Source organism: Lathamus discolor, chromosome 2 (genome assembly GCF_037157495.1).
Source record: "Lathamus discolor isolate bLatDis1 chromosome 2, bLatDis1.hap1, whole genome shotgun sequence".
In the NCBI taxonomy this organism is placed as follows: domain Eukaryota; kingdom Metazoa; phylum Chordata; class Aves; order Psittaciformes; family Psittacidae; genus Lathamus; species Lathamus discolor.
The window spans coordinates 122,859,759-122,884,055 of record NC_088885.1 but is presented as its reverse complement, the minus strand read 5'-3'; the positions used below and the strand labels follow the sequence as shown (position 1 = coordinate 122,884,055).

Below are 24,297 nucleotides of genomic sequence, written 5' to 3'. Positions count from 1 at the left end.
CTTTACTGTACCTGCTTTACACTCATGATGTTAGAAAAAGATCTAAAACTGCCTGTGGTGACAACTTCCACAACATAAACCAAAGGCTACCACCACTGAAATCAGTAAAAGAACATGAGCTTTAAGTCCTTCTCTACCAGATGACTTCTTCGATCTAAACCACAGCTTTATTTTCTAAATGGAAATAAATTAAAATTAAAGCATTGTGGCATACAGACATTTATCAGTGCCTGAAAGATGTGAATATGACAATGGAACGTTATTATAAAACAGGTAAGTACATTCAAAAAAAACCTGTGCATTAAAGTCATTTTTGGAAGTTGTTCACATCATCTGAGAGGCCTTTTATAAAATACGAATCTTTTTCTGAAAGACTTTATATGCATTTCTCTGCAGATTATAGTGGCTATTCACATTTTACTTCATTTTTTTATAGCCTCCAAGTAATTCTATGGGATAGTAAATACAGTTATTATAACCTTCATAACTGGCAGAGAGATATATTTGAAGGAAAAGGGCTTGTTTCCCCTCCCGCATGCACTGAAGTAAATCAGGAGTGAGTCTGCTGCAGTCGGTAGGACAGTATGTGCATAACTGCTGCAAAACAAGAAAAGTAAAAAGAACAGAAATGTAGAAACAAAGCTTTCCTCATGCTGAAATCACAAATCACACATCCTCAGTGCTTTTTGGCAAGGTTGTGCCACTGAAGCACTCAGAGCACACTTAGCTCCACCACACTAAAGCATATCTAAAGAGGTTCAGGCTCGCAAGCAAAACAATGGAGGTACGTACACCAGTTCACACAGACCTGGCATAAAGCCTTGAAAACAAACGAGGGTCTTCAAATGAAGTAATTGTACGCATTGCACTTAAGTGTATTACCCCTGAAACAGAAGGGATTTCAAAGTGCTGTAACAGAAAACTAGAAAGATTAGCCAAGGAATAGGAAATAAATAAATAATAAACCAACAGTAACTGCATCCCACTTCTTACAGACACACACAGAAGGAAGAGCACTCGTCTTAAGAAAGATCATGTGGCAAAATGATGACTCTGAGTCACTAGAAAAGAGAAAAATCTTTTAAAACACTCTTGGGACCCAGGGACTACTGTTAAAGGAAAAGCATTATTTTATCATTCGGCTAATGCGCCAGCGGATGGAGCATTATTGTCTGGCAGTGTTTTGTCTCAACAACTCTTTTCCCTGAAACAAATGTGCCAACTTCAGTAAACAAGGAGCAGAAGAGGCACCGTTGTGCTGTTTCGCCTGCACGCCGAGGAACATTCACTCAGAGGAAAGGAACCCCAAGAAAAGTCACGGCAGAGGGCCGGCAGCCGCCGCTCGCACAAAGGTGAAGAGCAGCCGAGAAAGCCAAGAGGCGGCGGTGCCGGCGTTGCTCGCACACGCACCTCCTCAACCAGCGCTGACCCGGGAGCTGAGCCCCGGCTGATCACCGACCGCCCCGGCCCCGTCGCCACCGCCCCCTGGGGTCACCGCCGCCTCTGCCCTGGGCTCGGAGGGCGGGGAAGCCCCTGCCCGGCACCAGCGGGAGCGCCAGCGCCGGGAAGCGCCGCCGGGCGGGGGACTCTGCGCGTCTCTTTCCCTCCCGCGGCAGGGCGCGCTGACAGCCGCCGGGGCTCAGCAGCTGAGCGCCCGCCGCGGCCGCCCCCAGCCCCAACGCCCCCACCCGCGGGGCCGCTCTCGCCGACGCCGCGCTGCAAAACTCGCGGAGCCCCGGGGACCCGCCGTCCCGCCCGCCTGCACAGGGCGCTGCCGGGCAGCTCCGCGGCCGCTCCGCGCCTAGGGATGGGGCAAGCCCCCGCGGAGCCGAGCGTGCCCCGGGGCGGGCGGGTCAGCACTCACCAGCTGCAGCGAGCAGAGGAAGATCAGCGTGCAGCGCCCCGTGCAGCAGCCCATGGTGGCAGCCGGTCGCGCCGCCGCTTCTCCTCTTTTTCCCTCCCGCGCTGGCGCGGCCCCGGAGGCGAGGAGAGGCGAGCCGAGGCGGAGCGGGGGGTTCACCGCATCCGGACACAGCGGCCGGGCGTGCGGCTCCCCTCCTTTGTTGAGGGGCTCTGTCCTCGGCGGCGGCGGCGGCAGGAGCGTGCGGAGGTCGGGGCGGCCCCGGGGAGAGGAGCCGGCGGCGGCGGCAGCAGCGGGGGGCTCTGCCCGGCGCGGGTCTGGCTCTGGGGAAGGGGCAGGGTGGGCGTGTGCGGGCCGGGGCGGGAGGAGGGAACGCGTGCGGGGAGGCGGGGGGGAAGGCGGAGGGTAGAGGAGGGGGGGCGGTCGGCGTGCAGGGGATGGGCGCCGGGGGTCCGCGGGTGACGGGGATGCTGGAGGCTCCGGGGACAGGCGGTGCTTGAGGGGGGACTCGCCGGGAGGGGCGGGGGCGGTTCCGGCAGCGGCGGACGGGGCAGCCCGGAGAGGGCCGCTTGTTGCGAGGGCCCGGGGAAAGTTGAAGGGACTTGGGCTGGGCGGGCCGGGGGACGCCCTGGTGCGGGCAGCGGGCCATAGCCCGCGGCCTGCGCGGTGCCGGCGGCGGGTCCCGGGGCGGCAGGCAGGCAGGCAGGCAGGCAGGCAGGGTGACAGGAGGGACGTACCTCAGGGAGCAGCTTCCCGTCCTGTGCCCCCCGCTGCGAGCAGGCTTCTCCGCGGGCCCGGGTGGCGAGGCAGGCGCCGCGGGTGCTTCACCCCGTCCGCGGCCGCTGCAGGCGGTGCTGGCGGAAGGGGTGCCCTCCCGTTGTGCCAGGGGAGCCCGCTGGCTCCTGCTGCCCCTGAGGGGCTGAGCTGGGAAGGGCACCCGGGGAGAGGGGCTCGGCCCCGGCGGCATAGAATCACATAGAATAGAATCATAGAGTAGTTAGGGCTGGGAAGGACCTCAAGAATAGAATCTCCTGTCAAAGGTGAATGGACTCCGAGAGCTGCGAATAATTCCTGCTTGCGAGGAGACGGATAAGCACTGTTCTCTAGGAGCCTCTCTGAGGACGGGTGGGAGAAGTAGGATCAGTGGAGATACTGTGGTCCCTATATCTATATATGCCCTTTGGTTGTAGACAGGTAATGTTTTGGGGAGAAAGAATAGACATAAACATGCACACTGTCTCTAAAAAGTATTTTAACTCATGGATGAAGTGTCACCTACCTTTATTTTTTTTCTCTCTCCAGCAAAGTGTGGATAAATCAGATTAATTTTTACAGGCATTAAGGCATGTTCCACTCACCAAACAGTGCTTCTGTACAGCCGGTTACCAGCTGCTGTTCCATGATACACAGACTTCAGCCAAAGAACACTGAAGCTTGCCCTCACCAAAAAAAAACCCTACTATCTGCAAGGCATTTTAGTAAGACACCCTATTAATATATCTATGAAATACACAGTATTGTACCCCCAGACTCCATCTAGCTTTTAATTTGTGCATCTTTAGGGTCTCTTCCAACCCTAACCATTCTATGATTCTATGACAGTAGTCAGATAATTACAAAACTTCTGTGAAATAGTGTCGTGTCAGATTAGATTTGGAAAGCTGCTTTTTATTCTACCACTTCCTTTTTAAGTAGGAAAGCATTAAGGTAGTTTTCTACACCAAAGTGAGGGAACAAAAGAGAGGCAAGTAAGAACCAGATTCTGCTCATCCAGGATATGTATTTGACTAAGTATGTATGTGAGGAGTGCAAAATATGACCCACATTGCACAGTATACAAAACTTCAATAAAACAGCCTGAGATGTATTATTTCTATGTACGGCTTTTAAGATCAAATTCTACCTGGGGCTAAACTTTATTAAAGTTGCATGTTCAGAGAGCATATGTATTTTGAAGGATGAATACTTGAAGATATGGAAGTAAATTAAAAAGATGATAGCTGCCAAATATACATTGTGACAACCCAAACTGGTAAATTTTATGAATAATTAGTTTTCTATTCAGAGGGCTTACAGCAGGTATCATCTCTTTGGACTCTACTGAAGTATTTAATATACCACAAGATCTTTTTAGTTAAACCCAGTAATACAGAGATTAATAGTAATAACTGCAGGATGGATAAGGAACCAGATAAATTAAATGACAAGACCTAGCGCTGAAGAGATTTTACTTGTACTCAGTATATTTGGCCCCTGCTTGTACATGGGTGGGAAGAGGTCCATAACTCTTCCCTTTCTCTTTCTCCCCAGGAGTACTGCTCTTCTTAGAAGTAGCTAAATCCTTACTTTTTCTTCTCGCAAGAAAGGGGATACCTTCTAGTACTAGGACAGCAGCTGACATTAACCCCTTTGTTGAGGCAGAACTGTCTGGAGAACTGGGTAAGATAAATAAGGCACTTTTCACCTGCCAAGCTATTGTTTCAGCAACTTGCAGAAACAAGTGGGTATTGCTGTTTCAGAGACAACCAGTGTTCAAGATGTCTTCCATGTTATAAAAGACGTACAATTCCTTTAAAAACAAAAACAACAACAAAACAAATCAAACAAACAGTAAGAACCAGAAAAAAAGAGAAAGCCCGTCTTCATAATTTCCAACTTTCCTGTTACTGAACTTGAATTCCAGAGTTGGTAACTTTCAGAGCACGTAAAATTATGTCTTAGAAGTGACACCTAAACAGAAAAAAAAAAAAAAAATCCAACCCTTTCCCAAACTACTTACATCCTTGCCTATCCTTATAAATTATGTATATCCCCATCTTCACTACTGTCCTGGTTTAACTTTCATTGCAACTAAGCACCACACAGCCTCTCATTCACACACACACCCCTCCCCCCACAGTGGGATGGGGGAGACGATCAGAAGAGTAAAACAGGGAAAACTCGTGAGTTGATATAAAGACAGTTTAACAGGTAAAGCAAAAGCTGCGCATGCAAGCAAAGCAAAACAAGGAATTCATCCACTGCTTCCCATGGGCAGGCAGGTGTTCAGCCATCCCCAGGAAAGCAGGGCATCATCACATGTAATGGTTATTTGGGAAGGCAAACGCCATTCCAAACATCTCCCCCTTCCTTCTTCTTCCCCCAGTTTTACATGCTGAGCATGACACCATATGGCATGGAATACCCCTGTGGTCAGTTGGGTTCAGCTGTCTTGGCAGTGTCCCCTCCAAACTCCTTGTGCATTCCCAGCCTACTTGCTGGTGCGGTGGTGTGAGGAGCAGAAAAGGACTTGACTCTGTGTAAGCACTGCTCAGCAGTAACTAAAGCATCCCTCAATTATCGACACAGTTTCCAACACAACTCCAAAGCATGATGGGAAGCGGTAGTTAAACCATGACAACTGAGAGAAGTTTCAGAGAGCTCAATGAATCTCTAACATTTTGTTGAGGCATTTTGCAATTTCTGCCCTCTAGCTAACCAAAACTGATCTCAAAATCAAAAGGACGGTTGTGTAAAGCAGATTTATTCCTGAGTATAACGTTCCACAAACAAAAAACATTACCTGGTCAAGGAAGCAGTAAAAAAAAAGAAATCAAATAAAAAAAATGTTTATTATCAGGAGAATGCTGTAGAACATGACTTCCAAAGCAGCACAAGGAACTAAGCAGTTAGGATGCAATCGCCCTACAGCTGAAAACACTGGGTATAGGAGTGATAGCAAGAGAGAACCCGAGCCAGGAGGAGGTTAAAAATGAAGTATGGGTATGAGAAGGCATAGGATTGCTAGAACATATCAGGGAATAAAATGAATAATGCAATGTACAAAGCAAAGTGGAAGGTCTGTGTTTTGTAGATTTCTCCACCCATGAACAAGCTGATAGTCAAATAACCATAGAAACTCATTTCTGGCTTCCTAATGAAGACAGCCCTAATCTAGCACTGTGCATGCCAAGTAGGTTAAAAAAAATGGTGTAAACACTAAAAGCCGTGTGGACTAGCTTAATGCCTAGCAAGATGTGCTGTATGGATGGATGCAAATTTAGTGCACTTGAATAGAAAGCATGTACTCAAAAGCTTTATGACGTGCTCATGTAGACATGGCCATAGCCTGACATAATTGTATAATTCCTTATGCTAATGCAATATCTGTAGGCCATCAGAGCTTGTGCTTTTAATCCCACTGCATTCAAAGCAGAAAACCAAGGTTGTTCACATTTGTAGAAAAAGAACATCAAAATATCTGTAAGAAATACTACAACTATGGAGTAGAGACTTCTTTTTCCTATAGGTTTATTCATTGGTAAGTTATACACTTCAGAATCAAAACTACAAACATTTTCACTTTTAGGAACTAAAACCATCTGTAAAGGATCTCATATCGAGAGGACAAAATGAAATCCATAATATCTGGCTGTCGTTGTAGCTCTTTAACGTTGTATAGTATTCACTTAGTAAGCTATTTGCTTGTCTGCCTGTGCTGGAGGTTTGCTTAACCTGCATCAAACTTACTTGGTCACTGACCTGGGCGTAAGGAGCTGTATGTTGTTAACCGGGCCCATTGGACTACAATAATAATCACAGATGACAGGAGAAACACTTCCTTCATAGCCTGACCTTGCCATCTTGGCTCATGAATATTATTCAGAGGAAATTACTGATAAAAAAGAGCAAGAGTGTCATAAAATAACCCTAATCCTGGCAGTATTTGTATATTTACTCAATTTTAAACAGTGAGAGTAGTGCTAGACATTGTACAGAGATTAATAAGCCGATTCAGTGCCTGCAGAATCAGAGCTTAAGAACAGATTCCCGTGGCCTCGGATTTCACCTTTAATTATGACATTTAATACAGAAAGACTGGGGAGCAGAAGTTTTGTTATTACTTTCTAAGCTTTCCCAGAACGAGAGAGAATACAGGTATCAAAATATACCTCCATACAGCTATCAACAGGTCACACTTTAGGCAGACATACAGTTGTAATAACTTAGAAAAACATTGCACTGTGTATTCCCCAAGCAGTCTTGAAATACCTCAAGCAAACCAGAAACCCCATGAAATTTAATATACCTTAAAAGACAAATGAGGGTATCAAGATATTATCTGTGTTTTTAGTAAATCCTATTTTCAATTTATCCTTCTGAAGACAGATACACAATATAATGGTCTATTTTTTCATTTCGATGTTAACACCTGCTGCTAGGAAACTGTATTCTTCATTAAAATGCAAGTACTTTATGGAATGGAACTATATATTCATTGTGAATAATGTTTTTTGTTTTTAAAATAGTGTTTCAAATTATTAGGCCCAATGTGGGGAACCAGGGACAGACACAGCCCCTCGGTGGCCAGGCAGGCCCGTGTGGATGGGGGCAGGTCAATGCTAGAAAAGGACATCAGCCCACAGGTTGGGCTCATGTCCACAGAGGCAGGGCTATAGGGAGCAGAGACCAGCCCTGCTGAGGCTTCACTAAGGCAGGGGCTGATGGCTCTTAGGGGGTTGAAGTGAGATCCTGGGCCCTCGGCAAGGTGGAGGGAGACTGGAGGGTGGGCAGGGACATGCAGGGCTGGTGGAGCCTTCAAGGCCCTGAGAATATGAGAGCAGTTTTGAAAACATGAGTGCCTTGAGTGCCCAGACTGACTGAAGCTCAGCTTTGTTGGGTTTCTTTTTTCTGTCTTTACCTCTTCTTTTCTTTTTTTAAAGTATTTAATTTTTGCTCTAACACATGCTACTATGTCCCTACAGCCAGGAATAACCAGACTAGAAAAAAGCACAAGATCTTTCCAACTGTCTCTTCTATTAACTACAGGAATACAAAGCTGACAAGTAATAAAGCTTTCTTCTCTTTTGCAGGTCAGTAAGTCATTCAGTTTGAACCATTCAGTGTAAATAAACATTGCTACAATTTAATACGGAAAAACTTGAGTGGTGATGCAGCGGAGTTTGCAAGAATGGAGTTTACAACAAAGCTTGTTGTAAACAATCATTGAAAGATGGATAAAGGGTGTTCACAGAATAAATCAAGCTCTTCCTATCCTCAGAGTATTTCTATGTAATAAAAGATACTTTTTGGTCAAGCATTTCTTTAGGTGGATGCAGATACACTGGGAGTATTTTTACTGACATTTCCCTGATGAGAATAGACGCAACAGAGAACATGTTTTTTTTCCCACTGAAACCAAGAACAGCTTATCAGGTGTCCAGCTGCAGATGCATGATGACAAACATTTTCAATGCTTCATTCATCACCATTTAAAAATGTTCCAGCTCTCCCACCATGTACATGTTTATACAGAAAAGTCCTTCAAAATACAAAGCTGAATTTTTATCATCTGAAATGGAGTACAGAATGGATTGCTTTGCTTGCAGAGCCTTTTGCTTTAGGTTTTTAAAAGATGGCCCTGATATCTGCCATGTTATTCACAACCAAAGGGTTTTATATGCTGGGATAGTCTGAAATACTCTTGTAGCACTTGCTGCACCCATGTTTTGCTCAGCTTTTGTGTCCTGGTGATATTTTGGGGATCAGTAGATAAACCATCAGCAGATAATGGACCTGGGGATCAGTAGATAAACCATCATATGTCATGGAGCAGGTTTTGCCACAGTATGAAATGTGGGCAGTACCTCCTGTCCTGGATACATTCAGAACTCCCACTGAGTTCATTCCCATTGGGAAGCAATGAAGACATTGCCAAGGCCTGAATAGGGCTTGTAGGCTGAGATAAGAGGTTGCTCCACGCAATTGTTCTAAAGTTTCTGTTGTCGGCTTTAGTAGAGGCAATATTTTTTCTCTGAGTAATTCACACTCATTTCCAGCTATTTTCAGGCATTAATGTCAGCTTTTCATAAGAAAGGCAAAACTGACTTGTCTGCTTGATGCCAAATAACAGAATTTACCTAAATTACAGTTATTATATTTGTAATTTTAAAAAAACCCTTCTTTTGTTATGTCTACAAAGCTGAAATATTTTAACACAAGTTTTCTTTTTTCCACAGAGTGAAAAACTGCCATTTGGATAGAGCCTATGAACAGCATCTATTCAAAGGGATGCACAAGGGGAATTATGGTGCAGGGAAACTATAGGCTGACTGAATTTTTAACCTTCTGGAGCCAGCTGTATCCCTCAAAAGAAGGGCAAAGGAACTAGGTCTGCATCTGATGCAAACTACACTATCTTTATTACTGTTGGGTGAAATGCAGTGGTAGATGCAAGTTTAAGATTTGACTGCATGAAGCTGCGTTACCATCACACAGTCCACACGCCTGGTAAACACCTCACATCTTTTTGTGTAAAGCTGGATTCTGGGACCAATGAATTCCTACTTACATGACTTAACTGGTGTTTCGCTTTTTATAAAAGTATTTTTTGCCATGTTAATTTTTCCCTTTCAGTGAGCTCATAGTACAAACAATAACTTTCTAGGAAGTAATTGTCTCTCCTTTCAGTTTTTCATCAGAATTTTGTTTGCTAAATCAACCTGATTTACTAATTAACATCTGGGTCTTATGTGCACGCTATGCACACACAATAATTCCACAATTATATTATATTAGCTATTTAAGGGCTCATCTAATTTTACTCTATACATAATCCTTGAAAATGAGATTTGCATAAAGTAATTTAAAATAGGGCAAACTAGAAGTATATAATTATGTATCCCTCTGACATAAATACATTTTCAGTTTTCAATTTCCATAGCTGACTTCATTGGAACATAATTTAGCCTCTGAATATATGAATTAATAAAAAAAAAGACAGTATTCCATTGTCATATATGTACTTACATGGAATTTAGAGATAGGGTCTCTTTTGTTATACTCACTGGCTTACCTGTGGGACAAGTAAAACTTGATAGCATTGAAATGATCCTTCTCCAGGAGCTCGGGAAAAGAAGGACAGTGAGAGGCACTCTCCACTCTAGCTTATTAAACAAATAAAGAAACTTTTCCATAGCAAGATTCTTGGTTTTCTCTATCAACTTAATACACAATGTAGATGTATTTCTGTAATTTACTAATTCTGTTGTAGACTTTGAAATGCCCATACGTAAGTACGCTATTCAATGTCCATACAAACTGGCAATATATGTTACCAAGTATAATGATTACATTGTATTTGCTAATATTTGTCATGGAGTCATAGAATCATAGAATGGTTGTTGGAAGGTACCTTAAAGATCATCTGGTTCCAATCCCCCTGACATGGTCAGGGACACCTTCCACTAGACTATGATACTCAAGGCCCCATCCAGCCTGGCTTGTATAAGACTAACTCCTGTAGTCAACTGACTATGCTGGAAGCTTAGTTTGCACAAAGAAACATAAATCCAGCCTTCTCCATGACAAAGTAGAGCTGTTAAGTGTGTAAGAATAACAGTAATACATCAGTTGAATGGAAGCTGAATCAGTTCCAGAATCTGGTAGCACACACTGTGGCTGCTAAACATAATTATGCCTCCTATATACTGAGCAAGAAGGTAGCACTGATGAATTTTCAGCTTAGATGACCAATTCTGTCTGAGACATTGGGTACTAATTAATTATTTTAATACAGATAATGTAGTCATACAGTTTCGTGTTTATTTGACATTCCCAAAAGTTAAAGTGCTATGGTTAAAGTTAAATATGTTATTGGAAATTTTCACTACCATATCAAGCTCTGTACTTGCTTTAGAAGAGCTCGTTAGTCTCAGGATTCAGAGATGAATGTAGCAGGCAGTATTTTGACGATGACTTTATGCTGGGAATTAGGAGGTCTCCAGCCAACAAAGGAATGAGATTCTAGAACAACTTTCCCAGGGCTAATGGGAAAAACAAATTAAGTCAATTAATTTTGAGATGGAGTTGACAAATTAATGAAGGGAAGTGTATGACATATAGACATTTGCAATGCCAGGACCCTATAGGGTACTACAAAGTCCCTTTGAATTACAGAAAGCTGTTGGAAATCCTAACACAAAAATGGTAAGAGCAGTGGAGGGAAGGAGATGTGTCAGAGACAGAAAGCCATCATGTCACCGGGGATAGTTTTACAAACACTCTGGATGGCATGGATACCTCTAGGCAACAGATCCTGTCCTAAGTTAGGCAGTGCTCCAGGGTGCTCACAAGAAAGTGAAAGCAACATTAGGAAACTTATTTGAATGTTCCCCTCAACAAATAACAAATTACGACTGGCCTGTACTTGAGAAAAATGGCCAGAGCAAGCAATTCAGGAATAGTGCATAAACTTCAATACAGCTGTTTAAAGACCTCACTGATTAACTCTGAATAAAAGGCCAGAACATAAAAATCAGACTGTTTGCAGATAAATTTCAATAGGAAAAAATCAAAATATAAAAGCCTACATTTGCTGAATAAATGCTTTACTATAAACACTTTTCCAAGCTCTAATAAAGAGTTTCCTCTAGCAGCAGACAGAATAGGGCTGTGATGACAGATGTTATCTTGGTTATTCAAAGCTGCAAGGATATTCTCTTCAATACCTCATCTTTACCCACGGCTAAATAGAAATGGTATCACAAAGTCATTTAAGACCCCACGAAATGTGAAGTCCAGACAAAAGCCAGGTCAAGCAGACCTTCACACAACATTCGGGAAAGACAGGACCAGGCCAACAACTCAGATCATTTCTAGTGCCGGGCAGCAGGAGAGGGAGTGGTACAAGCTCCCCTCTCCCTGCCCCCATCGCTGCTGTGGCTGCAGCTCGGTCTAAGCCCTTAAGTGTAATTCCAATTTGACAGCTTGCATGGGTGTGAATACATTTAAGTAAAAAAGAAACCCTGCCAACCTTAGATGAATTAAACAACCATGACACACACTGGGCCAGACTCTCTAATGCACCACAGCAAATTTACAGTGCTGTGACTGTTAAGTGGAGTCCCAGTTCATTTTTAATACCACAGTCAACAAAGCCGTGTACAGATGCAGTGATTGCTATAGATGTTAAAATTTGTGGTCTTGTCTGATGTTGCCCTTTGCAGTGGATTTTCATATCATGTTTAAAACTGGTAATCTGAAATGAGGGCCACGGTTGCATTTGCATCTCTAGTATCAGTCTGCTATTTATCTTCAGGAAAGTTTTTCTGTATGTCTTGGTATATTCATACAGAACTTCAAGGCAGAGACTATGTTCCACTAACTAATCCCTCTTTGGCTCTTGATTATGTCTCAAAGAATATATCCACGGTAAACATGAAAAACTAAGTTTCAGAAAAGTTTTTGTGCTGTAGTCTTAAATAGTTCATACACCTGCTTTTTTATCCAGTTGGCTATGTAAAAGAAAAAAGGGTTAAAACTTGGCAGCGAATAACAATTGGTATAATGTTCCTGCAAGTGCCAATGAAACCAGAAATATCCGTGTCTGTCAATTGTTTGCTGAATCAAATATTTCAGAAAAAATGTAATGTGTTAGTTTCAAATGTCACTATTCAATAGAAAATGTCATCTTTTCAGCAGGAACACGAAACTTAACAATATCATAATGAAACTGCAGTGAACTTCTGAATATGAATTTGACCTACCTGTGGTTCATTCTCCATGCCCATGAAGGGTTTTGTTAGCCCCAAGGAACAGAAAGGTAATATGAGCCAGGCTGGGGACACATGAGGACTCATCACATGCAGCTCTGCTGGTTTTTGGCTGTGAGGGAACTCTTGTGGTACAAATGTTACAGTAAATATTGAAATCTGAAACAAATAAAGCTGTAATGTAAGATGAAATGTTTGCTGTTATGTAGACATGTTACCAGGTTTGAGCAGCTCTTTTCTGACAGAAAAAGAGGAATTGTTAAGGAAGTGGTAAGAGAGAAGCAGCTGTGTAAAAGATGGCGTCTTCTCATTCGACAAGTTCTGCTCGTCCGGGTGTGGGACTATGCTCACTAGTCTTTCTTTTGGAACAGGATTTGAAGCAAAGTACCTAAAGTCTGCGTGGTAGAATTGTGCAGCTTTTTTCATGTCTGCACATCCACATTCTTCTTGATTCCAGCAATCCCATGTTCTTTTCCACTAAGTGCATCTCTGGGAGCCAAACAAAAAAGAGCGAGCAGTCATAGAATCATAGAATGGTTAGGGTTGGAAAGGACCTCAAGATCATCTAGTTCCAACCCCCCTGCCATGGACAGGGACACCTCTCACTAAACCATCCAACACAAGGCTTCATCCAACATGGCCTTGAACACTGCCAGGGATGGAGCACTCACAACCTCCCTGGGCAACCGATTCCAGTGTCTCACCACCCTAACAGGAAAGAATTTCCTCCTTATATCCAATCTAAACTTCCCCTGTCCTTGCTTTTTGGTTAAGTAGGCACTTAGCAGAAAACCAGTACCATTGCACATGCAAAAGATGTTCTGTGCATATGCAGAAGGAACTTACACTGTGTTTATTCATCTGAAAAGACTCCCATACAAAGTATGTTTTCTACATTATGTATTGTCAATAAGCATGGTTCAGTTGTTGAGCAACATATGATTGAACCAGGAGAACTTAGTACTCCGAGTTAAACTGCAGATGACAAGGGCCAAGAAAAATACCTCAATGAATGCATTTAAAAATACTCAAGTGAGGACTGAGAGATGGCGAGTAATAAAAAGAGAATAATAGTGTCATTTTAAGGGCATTTGAGAACTGGATTGCATTTATACCACGTCTCTATGAAAGTGTAAGCAGCCTTGCCCTTCATCTGCCTCTAAATACAAACTGCTGCCCTTCCAGTTGCCCTCTTCTTTAGGCTGACAAAGGCATTCTCATCACTGAACAGCAAAACAGTTTGAGTTCATCTGGATTAAAATTAATCATTACTATTTTTGCTTTCAAGTTTACTTTGAATTGGACATGTTCTCCCGTTTAGCTTACTGCTTTAAAATGCAGATATTGATGCTGGCAGCAGGCAGGGAGCAACATGGGGACAAGAACAAGTATTTGGGACCAGGGAAAGGGCAGGACTGTTCTTTCGGCATTGATAATTATACTGCTTGTAGAACTGCAGTGTTAAAGCATTCCATCCCAACTGTGCTAGGTAATTTTTGCTTATGCTAACAGAACCAAAGCAGATCAAGCTAAACCAAGTGGGAGGCTTGGACAAGGTGATCAAAACCCACACACTTACAGTGGCTGAAATGTTCATTGGTAATGAGGTCTTGAGTAGTAAATAGTTTAAAAGCCAATAGTGGTGCAATCAGTAGTGCAGTTTTTATGAAGTGATATGGAGACCAAATCCAGATTTGTGCTGCAGTTGGTTAGTGCTGTGCTGCCGACACAAAGCAGCTCTAAAGCTGGAGTAGCCAATTAATGTGGGGAACTGGCATAGCTTGTTTTATGCCACTACTCTCTTGGCAGCTAGACAGGGGAGTGTAGTCAGATCATCCCTTATCTGACTCTCTTAACTGTCCCAGGGGCCCTTATTTGCTGATACAATCCTGAGGCTGTATATCTCATTTAAAAGTGCCAGAAGAACAAAACCAGGGTGAATGCATATACTTCCCAGCTGCTTCTGCTGAGCGAGATGAGCACTGTTTGGCTGTGTGGCTTTTCTTGTTTCACAGATATGCCCACTAACAAAGGAAACTTAGAAAAGTAAATACACTCAAGTAAAAGAAAATTATTCCTTTTACTGTTTATGTATACTGGGACACTTGCTAAGTGAGAGCTTAAAGCATGTGTTTGATGGAAATGGGAAACTTCTTGCGATTTGTAATATACAAAGCACTTGATAGCTATCTGATAATGTTACAGTGCACAGAAAGTTCACTTCCTAAGGCTCTCCAGGCAGGATGGGCCACACAGCTTGTTAGGGAGATATTTAAAGCATTTCATTGTTGTTCAGCACAGATTGTTCAGACTGAAGAAGGCTTCAGGAAGACTTTATAGCAGCCCTCCAGTGCCTAAAGGGGGCCTATAGGATACGTGGAGGGAGATTTTTTGCAGGGGCCTGTAGTTACAGGATGAGGGTGGATGGCTTAAACTGAAAGAGGGTAGATTTAGATTAGATATAAGGAAGAAATACCTTACTGTGAGGATGGTGAGATATTGGCACAGGTTGCCCAGAGAAGTTGTGGCTGCCTCATCTCTGGCAGTGCTCAAGGCCAGGCTGGATGGGGCCTGGAGCAACCTGGTCTAGTGGAAAGTGTCCCTGCCCTGGGTTGGAATCAGATAATCTCTAAGGTCCCTTCCAACCCAAACTATTCTATGATTCTATGATAATTACCCCATCTATTTCTGTGAGTATGAAATATCTTTCACGTTATCAAAAAGTCACCCCCATTATGTGGCAGATTCTTCTTCAGTCAAGAGTACAGCAACTGCAGGATTGATGGTTACTTGTGTGGTCAGTGGTGCAATGAGATGTGTGCTCCCCTAAGCCAGTGCCCTGGCAGGAAGCCCACCGCACTGGTGAGAGTAACGTAGCTGTGGTGGCATATGGGAAGGGTCACAGGGCTGCCAGAGGATTCACCACGGATCTCTTGGGACATTGCACTGACTTGCAGCCTGCTCACACCATCGTGTTTTCAGGAAAGCCCAGGAGAAGGTCTGAGACTGGTGAACTCACTGCTTCTGCGGGTGACCAGCACTAGGGAAAAGGGAGAATTCACAATTCATATTGTCTTAATTAACATTGCATGATGATAAGAGGCTATTTCTTGGACTGCAACCTGTAAATCATAAAAGATGTGGCGTGTTACAGATCCACAAAGCTGAGCAGCATTTTACACTTATAAAATTATATTATTGAACTGCCACATTTGGCCAAAAGAATTCACTGACAAGAACTGATGAAGGGATGTGTTCTGTGTGTGTTTGCTCATACTGATAATGATTTTGGGCTCATGAAATACATAGGAAGTTCAAGGGGCTCTTGCTGTAATCAACATGCTGCAGAGAACAATGAAACTGCAAATATTCTGCTCATCTCCTGTTCCAGCCTTAGAACCATATTCTGCACTCAAGAAGAAAAATGTGTAGTTTCCTTCATTCGCATAACCTTTAATCATATCTGTGCACATGGGAAGTGTTTGAAATTATCCCAAACTTCTACCTCTTGAGTACCTCAAATCTGTATTTGCAGGAAAGGGTTTTTTTTTCAAGGCTATGGACCCACATTTCTAACAAAATTCCTTGTATTTAAAATTTCCCAATGGCCTTATATAGGATTCTTTTTACACATTTCTATTCCTTCAGGTCTCCTACTCGTCTGTCACAAACAATTAAATCACTGGATTTTTCATTGTTTGAAATAACTGGTTGCATTACCATCTGGAAACAATACATTTTAAGTGCATAATTATGGATGTTTGAAATCCCAGGAATCCAACTTTATATGCACAGGACTAGGAGGCAGCATGCTCGGAAATGTATTGTCAGCTGTGTGATGAACAGTTACGAGGAAAGGAGGAGCAATTCTCAACCACTTTCTGCTGCCTTTCCACCACTAGCCTGAGAAAGCTAAACTCTGATTTGACTGCAGAGCAAATAAGAATGTTTCAGACTGCTCTCACTGGCACTGAATTTCAACAACTGCAGTGGTAAAAGGGGATCCTGACTGACCTGTGGCCTCCGGGTCCTTGACCTTCTTAGAGCTCACTTCTTGTTGAGGCTGAAAACTCAATCTTGAGTTAGTTTCTGGGAAGTACAAAGAAATGCAGCACATTGTGCAAGAGGGCTGTTGAGGATAGCAGTGCACATATAACTGGAAAATGCTTTGATATTCTGAAACAGAAGCTGCAATATAGGATATTGAATTTCTGCAAAACCGGCACATCTCAAAGATAGGCAGTTAGTCAAAACTTAGAACACTAGCAATATATTAGCTAAACTTTGACTAGTCCAAATAGCTAGTCCAAAGGGTACTCCATCCTCTTTTTTACCCTTTCTTTCCTTACAGATGACCTATTTCACAGTGTATTCATTTGCCACCATATATTGCAACTGAAAAGGATTGGACAGGCCCTCCAGCTTCACTAATGACAGCTGCAGGTCCAGACCAGCATAGGAAATCCCATTAGACCATGTTCTTTTTATCAGTCAACTCAAAATAAGTAAAGAGTTCACTACATACAGGCCCAAGTACATCATCAGATGTAAATTCTATTTAGCTTTGATTTCATAGTGTCTTGTGTTTTCACTTCTCCATTATCTTTCTAACACTTTTTTTTTTTCCATAGGATCACTTAGTACTGAAAAACATTTGCCTTCTAGTCCCCGGCTTCGAGTCACTGTGTGCCAGGATACCCATCAATCAGTTCCCCTTCTTCTTGCATGGTTCATGTTTATACAAGGTGGGAGGGGAGAAATTCTCAGCCATACATACTTCAGAAAATGTCAGGGATTTGGTCCCCACGCCTTCTAACTGCCAAAGCTTTTCACCTTGCTGATCTGGTGGCACAATGAACCTCTATTCGAATTAATAGCTAATTCCTAGAGAACTCTTTAGTAACAGACAGTATGCTGGATTTGTGGTTCTGTAGGAAATTACAGTCGGCTAAGAAGAATGGGGAGAAAAGAACCACAGAAATAAACTGGATACCACATAAAGTGGTTTATGGTAAATCCCATGGGCTAGGGAGGGAGAAAGGTTCTTTCTAGTAAACCAGCCTTCCTGTAGCTGCAGCCACAGTGGAGCAAACCCTCAGCCAGATGTACAACCTTGCCTGATCATTCAGTCTGTATCCCATTTAAGAGACACTGTGGGGGAAAGGTTGTTACTTTTTATTTGCATTACAGTCATGTATTACAAAAGCTCCCAGGCAGTTTCAAGACACAGTGTGCGAAGCAGTGACCACACATATATCTAAAAAAGTTTCTTGCCTCAAAAATTGTTTCTATTTTACAAGCATGCTATTATCTATAAACATAGCTAGCTTACCTGCTACTGGATGGTAGTTTTCTAGAGGCATCATAAAATAAATGGCTCTTCAGGTGTCTCTAACAGAGAATCACAAAATGGCCTAATGGGTTTTAACCAGAGAAAACTCCCACCGCTTCCTTGCACAGATGAGAAGCAATGTGATTAAAGGGGTGAAGAAGCATTTGGTCTGTTAACAATCACTGAAATTCACAAAAGGCACAAAATACAAATTTCAGAGATTCCACCTCCACTTTGTTTGTCTTGTGAGAGACAATAAAGATGAAAGATCAGATGTTACCAGCTTTGCGAACCTCATTTAAGCTCCTGGAGTCTCTTCCCATACTATTCAGGGTTGACATACAATTACCTTTCTTTTCCTAGATATGAAAACAAATAAATCGAACCTTGACAGATGCAGCCTACTATCAAGCTTTGTAACAGATTCAGTACTCGTTGTCTGAGGACAAAACCTCACTCCTCTGACCTGCATTCCAGTAAAATGTTTGCTTGCCTGAAATTAACAAATTAAAATCCACACATTCAAGCTTACCTCTGTGAAATCTTTCTCTCCATTTCCAAATCAGTTTATTTCAGGACAATAAATCATGTCTTTTCTGTGCATTGCTGTAATACAGATAACATTTTTGTTTGAATTACTGTATGAAATGCACATACAAAAATCAATACATCAGATTTCCTAAAAACCACACACGGAATACTGTTTTGCACCAATAATTCCCCTTACACCTCAGTTCTGCATTACCAGCAGTTTTATACAGGCACGTAAAACTATGCACGCTGAGGACAGTTTACTGAAGAGTAGCGTAAAATACATGACCAAAAGGCTTTAACGTAGCTAGTGTAAAGCATATTACTAATATATAGCATTAAAACATAAGAGCATTAAAAGAAGAAAAAGACCACTGCAAAGTAACACTCAAAAGGAATTCCTATTCCAACTGACAAGAACCCAAAACATGCCAAGGCATCTGGTGAAAAGACTAACTACCTGCATACTCTTGGGCATTGAGGAAGAGCACTTCAAGCTCCCTCAGACTCTGTATGCTTTACTGTACGAAGACTGATGCCCTGCACGGCACCAAGCCTAGTTAAGATAATGCTTAAAGCTGTATACAATGCCAGACGGTTCTAAACATTTTAAAATATTCTTATAATTTTCTTATATAAAGAAACTTCAAAGAAAATCAAGCATTTCTGAAGAAGGAGAAATGGTCGAACTGGATAAATGCATTTCTTTTCCTCTTTTGAATAAAATAAATGGCATTTGTTGGCTCATGATATACTGACTGAGGCACACAGGAAAGAATACAATTAAATAGCTTTTCATTTAGTGCGTTATCAGCCCTGATGATAATGTTCCCAAAGACAATCAATCATTGATTTTAATTTACTTTATTGTGCTAAAGTAAAGAGTGAATTAAATGTAGGCTTTGTTTAGCCTTTCTTTTGCATTCTGTAATAAACCAGATGGAGCATATACATTTGCTATTTAGTGACACTAGCATCATTAAGCATTAAGACTTAACGAGCAGTGCATTTTTTTAGGGCTCATTAATAAAAGTTACAGATAGAAAAGATCTACTGGTCATCAAGCTTCTCTCTACTGTGTTTGTGGATTTATTATACAGTCAATGATGATGGGTTATCACTTGCTTATATAGAATTGCTTTTGTGAGATGGATCTTAACTGAGGAAGATTAACTAACTTTAAACCAAATGAGATCCTTCTATCCCTAAATGGCTCAAAACATAGAATGTCTAAGTCCCTGCACAGGACACAGACTGGATCTGCTGCAGGTGGATGAAGAAAGATGACAGTTGAGAAGACCAAGGCATGAATAACTCATAGAAGAAATAGGTTTGACAGAAGGAAGAAGTATACGCGAGGAGGGAAAACATAATACTACAACATGAAATAGGAGACTGATTTTGAAACAAAGCAATATACAACAGAAGAGTGAAGGGTCGGGGAACAGAACTGTAGAGACTCAGCTGGGTTATTAATTTGTTTCAATGCAAGAATGAATAACACCAAGCTTTAGACCTGGGCATTGTCTAGCTAAAACCAGACAATGGCTGCATTACAGTTGTAACACAGGTACAAGCATTTTCTGGTAGTGCACAAACAAACAAAGAACCCCAGACCTAAAATCCCATGTCTCTTTAAACTACTTCTTTATACAGTGGAGTATTATATGAGAAAGGGGGATACTCCCAAAACCAGCGCACATAGAATCTGTTTTCAGAGGGCAATCACTAGCTCTATAGCTACTCCATGTCTCTGCTTCTCTCCTTAACACAAAAGAAGTCATATCCAGAAACATCACATGGTAGCTTAATAATGCAGTGATCAGTAACACAAACCAGCCAAGCAGTAGCAAGGAAAGGCAGTAAATTGCACATAGACCACGATTTCTAATAACATGTTTCTGGTTTTAATGGCTAAATGAATTCATGCTATCTGTTTTTAAGTATCTCCATCTTTACTTCCTAACACACACACCCTTAAGCCTCTAAAGTGTCCATCGTTTTCATCCCTTATAGCTTGGTATGATTCTTGTCTTGTTTTAGAGACAGTCTTGAATCATGATGAATAACAAGGATAGTGTCAGATTTTATAGCAATGAAAATTGAGTATTTAAATTAGAAAGGGATTTTTTTACATCTCATATAGCTTTGGATTTACCTGTAACTACTCTGTGCTTGACATATTTCAATGAACTTGGTCCTACTACCTCCTTTTAAATAAAAATGAGTGCATTTAGTTACACATTTGCTATTCTTCACAGTGCTTCCTCCAGTACAGCTACTAGTGGTATCTGTATTCATAATGGCTTGTCTCTGGCCACTACACCTGCAAACAAAGCTCCATGCAAGCCTGGAGCCATAGGACTGCAACACTGAGGATGTATATCAGTGACTGCACTATTTTGAAAAGTGTTGCTTCCTGTGTAAATTGTGCACGATAAAAATGGCAGTGTAAAAGTTGCAGTAAATTGTTATTTTATTTTCCTGTTCATGAAGGAGTCAAATAGCCAGTCCACATCCAGGCTTCAACCTCCCACTTGTTCAAGCCATGCCTGAAGTTTCATTTTTAACAAAAAAAATCATATAATCATAGAATGGTTTGGGTTGGAAGGGACCTTACACCTCACCCAGTTCCACCTCCCTGCCATGGGCAGGGACACCTTACACTAGACCAGGTGGCTCACAGCCCCATCTGACCTGACCTTCCTGGGATGGGGCAGCCACAGCTTCTCTGGGCAACCTGTGCCAGTGTCTCACCACCCTCATAGTGAAGATTTTTTTCCTAATATCTAATCTAACTCTACCCTCTTTCAGTCTAAAGCCATTCCCACCTGTCCTGTTGCTACACACCCTTGTAAAAAGTCCGTCTCCGGATTTCTTGTAGGCCCCCTTGAAGGTATTGGAAGGCCGCTATAAGGTCTGCCCTGAGACCGTATAGCCTCCACAGAACTTACGCCATACTGCAGTGTCTGCAATCAGAACTCAATTACTTATGCAGTAGAAGGCAGTAAATTAGCTGGTTTCGATTTATAACAGTAGCATAACTACTGTGAATCCACAGTCTCTTCTCGCAGAGCAAGGGGCACTGTGCAAGTGCCCCAAACTGATCACAGTTCACTGTACACAGATAGCTAAGGGATGCTTTCTGGGAAACAGGCTCTGGAGCTCCCCACTCACTCAGTTGCACCAGGACAAGTTAGGCACACCTCTGTCTTATTGGCTCCATTGCTCCCTAAAGGCTTGCCTGGTCCATACTGCAATCCTGCACAGACTGCACTGAGAACCATTAAAAATAATACACTATTGTGCCCTAAACGGGTAAGAATGAGACGGAAATACAGCCTAGATTATCAAGCCTAGAACTGCTGAGCATGGGCATGGCAGGGGACAGGCTATGGTATGTCCTCGCAGTTGTTATATTCTATCTCCTGAAATCATTAAACCCTGTCAAATATTCCTGAATTTATTATGGCAGTACCAAGGGGCCCCAATTATGTATCAGAGGTCTATTATGAGAGCTGATACATAAACACATTTAATTAAAAGTTGTCAAGACTTGTATGAACAAACAAGGGGGAGTTCTTACAGCTGTTCATATTTGCCAAACCACATCTGGATAGAAACTGAATTGGTGTGAGGGAGCAACTGAGAACCAAAAAATATTGCCTGATAAAAATAAGTGGTTCTTCAACATGAAATCAGAAAACAAGTCTATATTTATTATATTAATGCAGTGTGAATTTAAAAAATCAAAACACTTCCATATGATCCCTGGGAAATCATGTTTATATAGTTTATTTGTGGATTAACAAATTCAATCTTTGCATAATTAGATTCTTATCTTCTCCCCATTGCAAACCAGTTTTAGTTGCATGAAAATGATTTACCATACAGCATTCTCAATTCTTTATTCTTCTGGTTTCAACAGCTTCCTTAAAAGCCAGTTATTTACTTACTCAATTTCCTTTCCCTTTTACACATGCAGCATCTTGAGTAATGACACATCGTTTTCTCTTGGGCAGGTAACAAAATCCTTCTGTAGATTATGGGAGCAATGAAAATCATGACAAGCCGCAGTAACTGTATGATAGTTATCGTTCCACATTTGATAGTAGAATTTCAGTATGTATGGGCTCTGAAACTGGCAATTGATGGAAAATTCTTCCCATTTAGGTAAATGTACCAGTATTTAACTAGCAAAAAAATTTCTATTGTCAGGGAATTCTGTTCTCAAGTAGTAAGGAGGATCATTTCTCATTCCTGTCCCCTGCTCCCTATCAGGAAAATGAGCAGGTGCAGAGAAAACAAAAATAAAATCAGACTATCCTTTGGTTCCTTTGCTGTGCGGTAGTGTTATGGAATGCAGAAGAATCCAGAAGACCAGAACATGGACTTTTGTTGCTGGTAGCAGCAGCTGTAACAGTGCTAGTGCTATTAGTATCACTGCCAATTCAGAGAGCTAGTAGCATTTGCCATGCATAACCCTTGGTGCCTTTCGAGGCGAATTGAAAGATGAGTGAGGAGAAATGGGAGAGTGAGAGGGAAAGAAATGTTACAGCCAGTGGCAAAACATCTGTGATGAAAGGGTACAGAGTACTCTCACCTAATATCCTGAACTTGTAAATGAGCCTTCAATCTTACTGTTCTTTGTACACATGGATACAAGTTGGGAAAATTATACAAGCAGTTGTGAATGTCCCCCTGCCATAGTTCCTGCTACAGTAAATTTAGATCACTGTTCAGCCTACAACAGAGCCTAGTCATGTTAGCTGCTGCACACACACATGTAAAAGTAAAATCCCTTTCCCACTGTCCTTGCCCCTGAGGTAAAATAGCAAATGCTTGTTGCCAACTTGCTTCCTGCAAATGAGATACACATTTTGAGCAGTGTCTAGAATGAGGAATTGGCTTTCATTTCATTTGGCCAGCGTTCAGGTGTGAAGTAGCTACGTAAGTAACTGCACATTGGCATCATGGATTCTGTCTTCACTGGGAAACTGAATAAGAAGCTCAGACATCTGGTACTGCTTGGCAGATTGTCACAGCGCTACAGGACAGAGCTACTGTAGTGAAAACAAGATACTGCACTGGCTGTCTGTAAAGGTCTGCTTGTCTTTCTTTCATTCCTAGAAATCCTGGGGATTTTCTAGACTGCTGTCTTCTAGTCCATTGGATCCTAAACCGGAAACTTTAAATGGCACTATACATAATATTCACTCACAGGTATGAGGGCTAAAACCATAATACATGCTTAGAAAGTCCAATATTATTTTTTTCCTCTTTGATAAGACTCTGTATTCAAAATGTTGCTTAATAATGCCACAAAACCAACTCTGCATTCTTAAAACAGTAAGTATGAAGAGACAACATAAAGCCCCTTCAGCACGTATTAAAACCTCCCTTCATCCTCTCCTGACCCCTCAAATACCCAAGAAAGATGAGTGGGACTGAATATTTCATCAAGGAAGCACGTTAGATTAAGATGTCCTTCTTTAAAAGAGTTGACATTATTACCAAACAAGAAAAACGGAAAATAAACTTGCATAGGTTAAATGCAAAAATCCTGTAAGATAGGCCAATAAAAGTCTGAGGAACAATTGTCAAAAAGCTTTAAAACTAAGAGGAACCTGACCAGATAGTCTGTAAGGCTAACAGGTGATAAAGGTGTAACAGAGCCCACAAGGTAAGGCCACAGCAGAAAAGTTAGATGAAGATTTCACACCCGTTTTTGGCATGTGGGACTCTTCATTATGCAGGAACTCAGGCAGAGTCCCACATTGAAACACAATAGCAGATACATCACAGTATTGTTTCAAATTGAAGTGTATGGAGAAAAACGTTGTGGTCAGAGTGGCATAACTCATAGTAACAAGAAATCAGGACCAGTGTAAAGGAATTCAACTACAAAACAGCTGAAATATGCATTGCAGGGCGTAACCACTCACTTAAAATTGCCTTATTGTTAACAAACATAATGTGCTTCCAGGAGGTACCCAGGGAACACCAGGGGAATAAGACAGTACTGTGCAAAATGCTGTAGA

At 42.0% G+C, this 24,297-nt stretch overlaps 1 protein-coding gene across 2 annotated transcripts in view; it reads right to left on the bottom strand.

Annotated features, from left to right (window-relative positions):
- The window catches only part of NKAIN3 (sodium/potassium transporting ATPase interacting 3), a 359,636-nt gene extending 357,344 nt beyond the window's left edge, over positions 1 to 2,292 (bottom strand). Inside the window, exon 1 of one of the 2 annotated variants that reach the window (XM_065668345.1) lies at positions 1,865 to 2,292. In XM_065668345.1, the coding sequence (XP_065524417.1) occupies positions 1,865 to 1,918 (54 nt within the window). In that variant the 5' untranslated portion in view covers positions 1,919 to 2,292. The remainder of the gene's footprint in view (positions 1 to 1,864) is intronic. The other variant, XM_065668346.1, reaches the window with a different exon arrangement.
- Between the last annotated feature and the right edge of the window lie 22,005 nt (positions 2,293 to 24,297).